A 10,901-nucleotide genomic window follows, 5' to 3' on the forward strand; every position below is an offset into this window, starting at 1 on the left:
GCCATGTGACCGCTCCATCACCATGCAACCGTGCCGCGACGCCGCCTTGCCCTGGGTCAACGAAGCACCCCCGATCCAGACACATCGGCCCGCGCAAAGGCCGCTGGGAGGGGAAATGAGAAGGCCTCGCCGGCGCCGGCTAGGCCTCGCCCGACCGCACCCTGGCGGCGGCGAGGGAGGAGGAAGGGATGGAGCAGGAAGCTGGCTGCGACGCGCTAGGTTTCCTCCCTGTCGCCTTGCGGGGGTGACACAGGAGGGTGGGGGGAAAGTCCGTAACAATCCTCGCTCTTGAGTAATAATCCCTCTGTAAACAAATATATGACACTGATTTCCCTGAAAGAAAGACCGGTAACAAAAAAAAATGAGCACGTGTATGCAGTTCCCGCTCAACCTTATCTTCACCGCCGCATACCCCCTCTTCCTTCTCGCAAACAAACTTTGGAAGAAAAGCTCAGCGGAGACGACTGGGAGTAGAGAGCTTCAGACGAGGAGATGGCCTGCTGGTTGGGGGCAGCCTACAGAGTGGCGGCAGCGGGGGTCTTGCGGTCTGAGCGGCAACGATTCAGCCTTCCTCGAGCGCCGACGGCGGCAAAGAGGGCCAGCTTCTTGGAGCAGCAACTAGAGGAAGCAGCCGGCAGCGCTCGCGCTGTCCAAGGTTAGCGACGACGAGGCCCTCTTCATACCCTCGCTTTCTCTAACGACGAGGCGACTTGGACGCTCCCTTCTTGTCCAGGATGGATGTATTTAATTGTTCTGCAGTTACACAGGTTCCTATTGGGGACGAATAATTGTGTTTCGACTAAAATTTCTTAAACAGATGCCCCGCATGTTTGCAATATTCTGATATGTCTTGATAATGCTATTTACTGATACAAATTGATGTTAGTTTCAGTAGGGGACATTTGCGAAATTTAGTTTTTGAATTGCAACAGTTAATAGTTTGAACATCGAATGCTTTTTCACAAGAAGTTTCTAGTGTATTTCTGCAGTCCTATTTTTGTTATCCAAGATTATGTAACTGCCTGCACGCGCATCCACTTTGTGCACCTTGCAAAATGTTTCTTACATTGTGAGTTGCTACTGCAGGGTGTGTGGCTAGCCCAACTACTGCTAAGGTGATAGATAACCAAATGGAGAGTGAAGTCGCAATGGGCTACACGATGACTCAAATCTGTGATAGGTTTATTGAGTTCTTCATGCATGAGAAGCCAGAAACAAAGGACTGGAGAAAAATATTGGTTTTCAGAGAGGAGTGGCAAAGATACAGACCGCACTTCTACAAGCGTTGCCAAGTGTGTATAGATGTGGAAACTGACACTTCTGTGAAGCAAAAGTTGATTGTACTCGCTAGAAAAGTAAAGAAGGTATGCTCTTTTTTTAACACAGCAAAAATAGTCTTTATTGTACTCGCTAGAAAAGTAAAGAAGGTATGCTCTTTCTTTAACAGAGCAAAAATAGTCTCTTTTTTTGCAAGAGCAAAAATAGTCTTTATGGCCGGCCTCAACCTATGTTTTAAAGGCGTCCCTAAGGCGACGCCTAGGCGACGCCTAGGCGTCGAAGCGCTCCCCCTCCGCTTTGGAAAATCGACCGCTTTGGGCGCCTAGGCGTCCAAAGCGCCCGCCTAGGCGTCGCCTAGGCGCCAAAGCGCCCCCCCTCCCTAAGGCGGTAAGGCGTCGCCTTAAAAACATAGGCCTCAACTATGAGCCAACTATGTTCTTATTTGATTTATGCATGCATCCTTGCCAATTTAAGTCTGCTTTGAAAAAACATTATATTCCTCGAGATAATTGTTTAGCCATCAATTTTGGAAACATCATATATTTGGATTACATAATGATATTGTTAGGTAGGTGCGCCATAGTCAATCAAGAGAAGGGTTCATGTGCATTGTAGTTTTCTGAACCCTCTTGTTTGCAATTAATTTTGTTAGATCGATGATGAAATAGAGACGCACATGGAACTCTTCACAGAGCTCAGAGAGAATCCCACTGATATCAACGCTATTGTCGCAAGACGACGAAAGGATTTTACTGGAGACTTCTTCCGCAATCTCAATTTTCTTGTAAATGCTTACAACGGCCTTGATGAGCGAGATGGTAACTTTCTACCTTAACAGTTCTTGGCTCACGAACTGTATTTATTTTATTGTATTCTTATAATTTGAATATTGAGCCAACCAGTCACTAACACATATAAAGATATACAATATTATAGAGATTACTGAAACAGACCCACCAATGGGTTTTATGTCGTTCTTGAGAACTTGCAGCACGACCTCTGTTTTAAACAGTCAGAAAAGTAAATGAAAAAGGACCTGATGATGCATTTATTTATTAGAAGCTATGGCTACATTAAGTCTATTTCTAATGCTTTGGCTGGTCATTTAATTCATCCAGTCAATCTATTCTACCGAGAATGTGTGTCATGTATATCATTTTGTTGTTCTGTGAACAGATGATGAACTGTGTCTACTTCACTTCAGTTCTAGTCACATTATCATCATGGTCTTATTTTTCTTATCTGCGCTTATTTTGTTGTTGCCCAAATTATGCAGCAATTGCCAGGCTTGGGGCCAAGTGTCTATCTGCAATTCATGCATATGATTGCACACTCCAGCAGTTGGACATTGATTCTGCTCAATCAAAGTTTGATGATATATTGAATTCTTCTTCACTAGATGATGCGTGTGACAAGATAAAAGGATTAGCTAAGGCTAAAGAACTTGACTCATCTTTAGTTCTTCTGATTAATAGAGCCTGGGCTGCTGCAAAAGACTCTAAAACTATGAAGAACAAGGTTGGTCTAAGTGAAAAATTAACATTTTTGTGCAAGTTATCTATGTTTAATAATGATTTCATGCTACATATATATACTTGCCAACCAAAGCTGTGTGAACACAATATGAATCACTTTAATCCATCAGGCATTATGCTGATTTTCCCACTATTTGCCACCCTACATCATTGAGGCAAGTAATATAGCTTGTTATTTATGCTTGAAAGTAGCGAGACGGTAAGTAATAAAACACTAGTACTATCTTATTTATGTTCATGAAAGATAAAAAATAGCACTTCTGCCTATACTTCCGCCACGTTTACATTTTTAAGAAGTTAATGGATACATGACATTTACCTTCTCGTTGAGTTCTTCAATTTCCTAAAATTTGTTGAAGTATATCTGGATTGCCCAACCTTCTCCATCACTGTAGACTTTTGGTACTACTGGTTCGTGCATGAAACTTAATATGGTATCAAAGCCAAGAAGTCTTCGTTTCAAGTCTCGGTTTTCAGCATTGAAAAAAAAGCTTGCCCTCTTTCTTTCCATGTTTAGGCCTTATCGAGCCCCACGTGGGAGGGGGTGTTGAAGTATATGTGCATTGCCTAACCCTGAATGACACTTAATAAAACTAGATGATTCCCCGGTGTTCCTGCGGAAACACTGAGAGACATGTAGCTATGAAATATTGTTATTGTATCACAATGAAAATTGTGTCAAGTTAACAACTTAATAGCTTGAGGAATTTTGACAATAAATTAAATTAAATTCTTTAATGACAAATACATGTCAGATTAATATGTGCTATTCCTCTCTTTCATTTTCTTAGACCCATCTCGAAAAAATCTTGAAGCAATGTAGGGTTTTCCAAGAAAATTTGCTTCAGTATTTGGGAATAAAGGATGCGCCATCCAATACTTCTATAATTGCAATGTCATGACTCACGGCAGGGACGAAGCTAGAAAAAATAATTAATGGGGTCAGCTTTACATTAATGGTGTCAACTTCACAAATTAGCAAGGATTTGTGTTAATTTAGTGAAGTATTTTCAAAATCCGCTGGTGTCAGCTGATACTAGTGGTAATACTTGAGCTTCGTCCCTGGCTCACGGTCTACATAATTTGCTTCTCATACACAATAACGTCATAAGATTTCCAAATTTGTATTAGTCGCATTCTCCTTTTGATCACATATTAGATTTGCCGGATTACTAAGATGTTTGTATGAATTTAAGAACTGGTTTTGTTACATATCAACTTTATGAGCTTAGTATTTATCTGTTGTAGTTATTGTTGTTATGTTTTTGACTAAGCAACATTTACAAAATATTATTAGCCAAAACGTGCAGAGAATGTTTGTTTACACTCATTGTGTGGCATAGGTCAAGGATATAATGTATCATATTTATACAACTGCAAAGGAAAGCCTCAAAATCATCTCACCTCCAGAGATGAAACTTCTGAAGTACCTACTGAATATTGAAGATCCCGAAGAGAGATTTGCTGCTCTCGCGTCTGCTTTCTCTCCAGGAGATGAGCACGAAGTCAAGGATGAAGATGCTCTTTACACGTAAGTAACTATTTAGGAAGATATTTATGTAAAAGTTCATCGATTCATTGGCTGGATCATCATTATTTTTTTGAAGAAAGGCAAAAGGCTTTGCCTTTACATTAATTAAGTAGGGGAAGAAACAAGGTTCAGTACAGACCTCTCACTGAGCACACCGGCGAGAGGGAAAACCCACTGAAGAGAAACTCATAGAGAGCCTGTACCCAAACACCATCGAGAAACAGGAAACCTGAAAATCCTCATGGGAATTACTCCCGGTATCATGAAGCTCAAATGCTTTGCGCCAGCCTTTTGTCATAGGCATGACTCTTCCATGAGTTGCGACAGAATGGTCGGGTCTCGACATGGCGGAACGACACGAGCATTCCACTCATTCCAAATCTGCCCAGAGATCAACATGGCAAGGGTCCCTATGCCCCGTTGCGCCGTATTGCTTGGCCGAAAAGCCCACCACTCTTTAGCCGATGGGGAAGTATGCCAACCTTTGGGGTGAATGTCATGGATGCCTAGCCAGGAAAGCGCCAACTTCCATATTCCGACAGTGAATCTGCAACATCATTTTGTCCATGCAGTATAATATGTTTGCCTATTTATTGCGTCGGATGCATCTAGTTTTTCTTGTCCATTCGTTATGTCACAAGTATTTGAGTTGATTGGAGTAGCCAATTGGAAATGTTGATTCTATGACTTCAAAATAAGGATTCATTGGCCTTAGCATGCTCCACTGAACTACTTACTAAATACTGACATGTAAGCATTGAGCTGACTTGTCTAATTTCCACCCCCATAAAAAATGTTGCCATGGGGATGTATGAAGTTGATAGAAACTTTTTAATATCTTCAGACTGAACTATTGTCTATCAAATTTTAATTTGAGAGTTATATTTACGGAAACCACACTTCATAATTCTTGCCTAATTAGTCATTGTTCAGGATTGAATGAGAGCTACATTGTACCTTTGGGTTCCTGCTTATCCAGAAAAAGACGAGGATTTGACAATGAATGCTAAATGGGCCAGGATAATATTATGTTGACCCCATGTTGATGCATTAAATATGCATATGACAGAAATAATGCGAGGAATTTAATTACATGAAAAATACTGGAGCATGTATGTTGTTACGTCTTGAACTAGGCACCACAAACTGCTCGGGTGCCAATGTTTTGTTACAATAAATGTTAGTTCATGTAATTTTAAGGTGCTTCTCATAATCTCTATGCATTTTACCCAGACCTGCTAATTAGACATCATTGTTTATGCAGAACTCCCAACGAACTCCACAAGTGGATCAAAATGGTGCTAGATTCGTACCATCTCAACAAGGAGGAGACGGATTTCATGGATGCCAGAAGGATGAGCGACCCGGTTATCATCCAGCGATTGATTCTTCTCAAAGAGACGGTCGAGGAAGAATACATGAAGCAATACATAAACCCTGAGGACCAAGAATCAGAGGACAGGGAAGAACAAGAATTTTGAGCCTGTAACACCCATGAATCGGTGATGTTTGTAGAAGATCAGATGTTTTGTAGGTTGCCAGGACTAGTGTTGGTCTTATGAAGTTACAGCCTTACAGAGAGATAGTTAGGTAGGTGCCCTGTAGCAAGGTAAGGTTTAGCTAGAACTTATGGTTTTTTAGTACACTGATTACATGTTCGTATGCGATACAAGCAATAGCAATCTTCGGTGCATGCAGTCAATATTTCATCATCGATCTTTTAGAGCAAGTGTGTCATCAGAAATTATTGCTGTGAACATTGCTGGTTCGACTGGTGTGGTTACTACTAGGTGGTTGAAGTTTGATTTGCATTTAGACTAACAAAATAAAATCACATTATCTGACATAAAAATGACTGGTTTGTATACCACTTGAAAGTTGAAACCACATTATCTGGCATAAAAACGACACACACAACTAGAATTAATCTGGTAAAATCTGAATCTTAGAATTGGTGGACGCTTGTTAGGTGCTCATCATACATATGCATGCGAGCCAAATATCAGAGTGAGATTAAGGCAGCAATGCCACCCAGATTCGGGTGGGTTCGTTCACAGCAATATCAACCCTCCTTAGCCATGACCCAAATATGCGAAATACTACGGAGCGGGGTGACATTAAAGGCTGAAAACATAACTTGTCATGTAACATGTACCAGACAACAACCAAAAAAGAGATGTTGAATGGGACATGGAGTTCATGAGCTCGAGCTCACATGCACCCTACAGTAAAATCCGAAAATAATTTTTTGGCAACAAACAATGGTACATGCGTGCAAAATTTCGTGATGGAGTGGCATTCATGGAGGTCTGAAAAAAATGATGCTCCAAAAGACTGTTTTGAAGCATTTTGGAGAATCGATTATGTTTTCCCCTAGACCTCCATGAATGTCGTTCGATTGCAAAAATCTGAACACATGTGAAACAGACATCATTTTTTGTTTTTTTAATTTTACTGTAGCAAAGGGTGGATGTGAGCTCGTGCTCACAAGAGCACTTTCATGTTGAATGGTCTCTTGGTCATAATAGGAGCAGCACCGAGTATCCCCTTGTCACATTCGTTTGACTAAATTTTTTTTAAGGTAAAGCAAAGTTTTATAGATTAACGGTGTCCAGGTAAATCACCTGTGACACAAACAACCACTTGGGACGGTACATTCGAGTTCCAACTCATACTATCATTAGGTAAACATATACAACTAATAACTGCTAACTCATGGGCTACCGAGTTGGCCTCACGTCGGCAATAGCTGACTCTTTGGTGCGAGAACCACATCTTAAGCTGGAATTTGATGTCCTCAATGACGACAGCGTAGGGAGAGGAATCCACCTTGCGAAGATCCAAAGCTTCAGCCAGCAGCTGGCAGTCCGTTTCAAAGGTCACCCGGAGTGCACCAAGCTCACTTGCGACTGTAATGGCTGCACTCATGGCAGTGACCTCAGCCCCAAATGCATCGAATACATTTTCATGACGACCTACATGGGCCGTAATCACATGCCCAACGGATTCACGTACCACCAAGCCCCAACCCCCAAACGAGTTTCCGGGCTGGAATGAGCCATCTATATTAATCTTGAGCATTTCTTCAGTTGGCGGCTGCCATTTTAGATGAGCAGGCTTACCTTTCTTCAGGGAAAAGTACTCAAGATACTCTAGAGCATTGCAGTGGGTACGACCCATGACTTCTTGTGCATCGACAACCAGCTCTCCCTCCCTTATCTTATTTCTTTATTCCACCAGTGCCACCAAAAGATAATGATCAGCATTCTTTTATTTTCATCTAGCTCCCACAGCTTGTCCAGCATTACATGCACGTCTGGGATTCCCTCCAACGCCTCTCGCTCCTTCTCCAGGCCCAGCCCCCTCTAGACTTATTTGACCGCTTTGCACTTGATAAACAGATGGCCTCCATCTTCTGTTACCCGGCCACGGAAAAAGCATTTGTTGGTCTTTAATTTCAGTCCCCGTTTCTCCAAATTAGTACACATCGCTAAGGCTTCGTGTTTCATTCTCCATATGAACATCTGAAGTTTCTTTGGGCATGAGAGTTTCCAAATGCGCTTCCAAGCATCATCTCCATGTCTATCAAACTGACCAGCCACCTCTAAACTACAGCCCGGACTCCCGGTCCTTGCGTGCTTAGCCAGTTGGGATTGCAACTTATACGCACTTCTCACTGAATGTATACCTTTACCATCATAGTGCCATGCTATGAAATCTTCTACTCCTTCTCTCAACGCTATCTGCAGAATGTGACGGGCATCCTTCGGCTAAAAGGTGTCTCGGACCATTGCTTCATCCCATCCACCCGTGATTGGGCACATCAACTCACTTACATGGGTTATAAGGTGTGATCCTTTCGGAGTAATCACTTGTCGCGACCAAGCCCGTTGGATCCACGGGCCAGTCCAGATTTTGACGTTTGTACCATCACCAATCCTCCATATGTATCCTTGTTTAATCATCTCCATACCTTGCAAAATGCTCCTCCAAGAATAAGAAATCCCCTCCCTCGGTTCAGCTTCCAACAAATGACAGTGAGGGAAATACCTAGCCTTTAGGACCTTTGCACAGAGACTGTCCTGATTTTGGAAGAGACACCATCCCTGCCTGGACAGCATTGCATGATTGAAGTTATGCATATCTCGGAAACCAAGTCCTCCTTTAGCTTTCGGCAGTGTCAGTTTGTCCCAACTGATCCAATGCAAAGTGTTTTCCTTGTCATGTTGGCTCCACCAGAATTTTCCAAGCAAACTATTAATTTCTGAACACAAGGATTTGGTTAAATCGAAGCATGACATTGCATAAGTTGGAATGGCATGTGCAACTCCCTTTACCGGTCCTTCTTTGCTCTCTTTAGCCAGTAACCTCTCCTGCCAACCGTATACTCTCCCGCAGATACTACCTTTGACATAAGCAAATGTTTTCCTCCTTGATCTGTCTACATGCACCGGAAGACCAAGGTATCATTCGTTCCAGTTTTCGCTATTGATCTGTAAGGCATTCTTGACTGACTCTTTTGCCTCCTTCGGGGTGTTCAGACTGAACATGATGGCCGATTTCTCCACGTTAATACACTGCCCTGAGCGGTCCTCATACAGAGCCACAACATCATGCAGCGCGGCCTCCTCCTCTTGGTTCGCCTTCAACAAAAGCATGGAATCATCAGAAAAGAGAAGGTGAGACACACTAGGAGCAGCTATACATATTTTGACCCCGGTGATACTTTTCTTCTCCTCCGCCTCATTTAGCAGTGCAGATAATCCTTCCGCGCAAATGACAAACAAGTATGGCGACAACGGGTCTCCTTGCCGCAGGCCTCTGGAAGGACTGAATTGTTTCCTTCGTGTACCGTTAACCTTTATCTCGTAGCGTATAGTAGTTACACATTTCATAACTAGCTTCACCCATGGCCTGCTGAAACCAAGCTTGGTCATCATAGCCTCTAAGAAACTCCACTCGACCCGGTCATACGCCTTGCTCATGTCCGCCTTTACTGGAGCATATCCTTCCTTACCATTCCTCTTGTTCATCAAGTAGTGTGAGACCTCATAGGCAATCAACACATTATCCGTGATCAATCTGTCGGGTACAAATGCACTTTGATTATCTGAAATGATCTTCGGTAGCACCAATTTGAGCCTGTTAGCTAGGACTTTGGAGACCAGCTTGTATATTAGGTTGCACATTCTAATTGGCCGAAGATCTTTGATCCTGTTCGGGTTATGAACTTTGGGTATAAGAACCACAAGGGTATCGTTCCAGCCTTCGGGGATATCACCACCATTTAGAACATCCATGACCTCCTCAACCACTTTGTCTCCCATTAAATCCCAATGGCGCTTGAAGACGACGGAGGGCGTGCTGTCCAGCCCCGTGGCCTTGAGATCTCCAATATGATCCAATGTGGCCTTTATTTCTTCCCTTGTGAACTTTGCATTAAGGATCGAATGCATGGTGGTGGTGACGCGCGGTTTCACCTTTTCAATGAGTTCAGGTGTTCGCTCCCCGCGCAAGATGTAAAGAGGTCCTGAAAGAAAGAGCACACATAGTTAGTTAACTCCTCTTCCTTCTTCACTACTACCCCATCCTCCCTCCCGAGCTCCTTTATCCTATTAGCTTTCTTCCTCGCCGTCGCCACTAACTTTAGATAGCCCGTGTTTCTATTTCCATCCCTCAGCTACCACACATGAGCCCTTTGTTTATAATGAGTATGCTTCTTTTCTTCTAACTCCTCCACCAACCGCCTCAATCCAGCTTCCTCTATAATTTTCTCCTGTGACACAGGCTCAAGAATGCATCTCTCCAAGTCTCGGCGTGCCTTTTTCAACCGGCCTTCAGCTCTCCCACGGCCTCCTTATTCCACTTGGTCAGTTCTCCCGCCACTGATCGCAAAGTTTGTGCTACTCCTTCATTTTCCCCTCTCCCGCTCTCATTCCAGGCCTCTCGAATCACATTAGTGCAACCTTCCTCTTGCAAACAGCGTGCTTCAAATATGAATCCTGAGTCTCCCCTACTCCAATTACTCTCCGCACCCTCCGTACAGGCTATGACTGGCCGATGATCAGAATGCCACGGCTCTCCATTGACAACTACAAACCTAGGGAATTTCTCACACCATTGCTCGTTCGTAGTCGCCCTATCCAACCGTTCACAAATGTATGTTTGCAGCTCCTTACCATGGTTCCTCCAGGTGTATATGTCACCCTCGAACCCAATGTCCTGCAGCTCGCATCTGTTCAATGCCTCCCTAAAGTCGTCCATGCAGTGTTGTGGCCGGACCGCACTGCCTTCCTCCTCTGTACTCGAAAGTATTTCATTAAAGTCCCCTAGGCACAACCACGGCCTGGTATCTTAATGTTGTTGTTTCAATAAACCAAGAGTTCTCCATGTTCCCTTCTTCCTCGCCACCTCAGATTCACCATAAACCCCTGTAAGACGCCACTATGAACCATCTCCTTCTGTTATATCAACGTCAATATGCCTTCTTCCATAGGATCTTAACGCCACATCCACACCTCTCCTCCAGAATAAGGCCACCCCTCTACTTCTCCCAT

General features: G+C 43.3%; 1 protein-coding gene across 1 annotated transcript; it reads left to right on the top strand.

Moving 5' to 3' along the window:
- The first annotated feature begins 374 nt into the window (after positions 1 to 374).
- On the top strand, positions 375 to 6,069 carry LOC123103277 (uncharacterized protein At4g37920). The gene is made up of 6 exons (XM_044524808.1): positions 375 to 655; positions 1,087 to 1,364; positions 1,931 to 2,096; positions 2,555 to 2,796; positions 4,157 to 4,344; positions 5,609 to 6,069. Exons 1-6 carry the CDS (start codon positions 493 to 495, stop codon positions 5,823 to 5,825), a joined length of 1,254 nt encoding a protein of 417 aa, XP_044380743.1. The 5' UTR covers positions 375 to 492; the 3' UTR covers positions 5,826 to 6,069.
- The last annotated feature ends 4,832 nt before the right edge of the window (positions 6,070 to 10,901 follow it).

The sequence above is a fragment of the Triticum aestivum genome, chromosome 5A (genome assembly GCF_018294505.1).
Source record: "Triticum aestivum cultivar Chinese Spring chromosome 5A, IWGSC CS RefSeq v2.1, whole genome shotgun sequence".
Classification (NCBI taxonomy): Eukaryota; Viridiplantae; Streptophyta; class Magnoliopsida; order Poales; family Poaceae; genus Triticum; species Triticum aestivum.

What these genes read in the sequence shown, in the direction of transcription:
- LOC123103277 (XM_044524808.1), top strand. Translation starts at nt 493, where the DNA reads ATGGCCTGCTGGTTGGGGGCAGCCTACAGAGTGGCGGCAGCGGGGGTC. An exon ending in CAGCGCTCGCGCTGTCCAAG is followed by an intron (nt 656 to 1,086) that starts GTTAGCGACGAC and finishes TTGCTACTGCAG; the next exon opens with GGTGTGTGGCTAGCCCAACT. An exon ending in CGGCCTTGATGAGCGAGATG is followed by an intron (nt 2,097 to 2,554) that starts GTAACTTTCTAC and finishes CAAATTATGCAG; the next exon opens with CAATTGCCAGGCTTGGGGCC.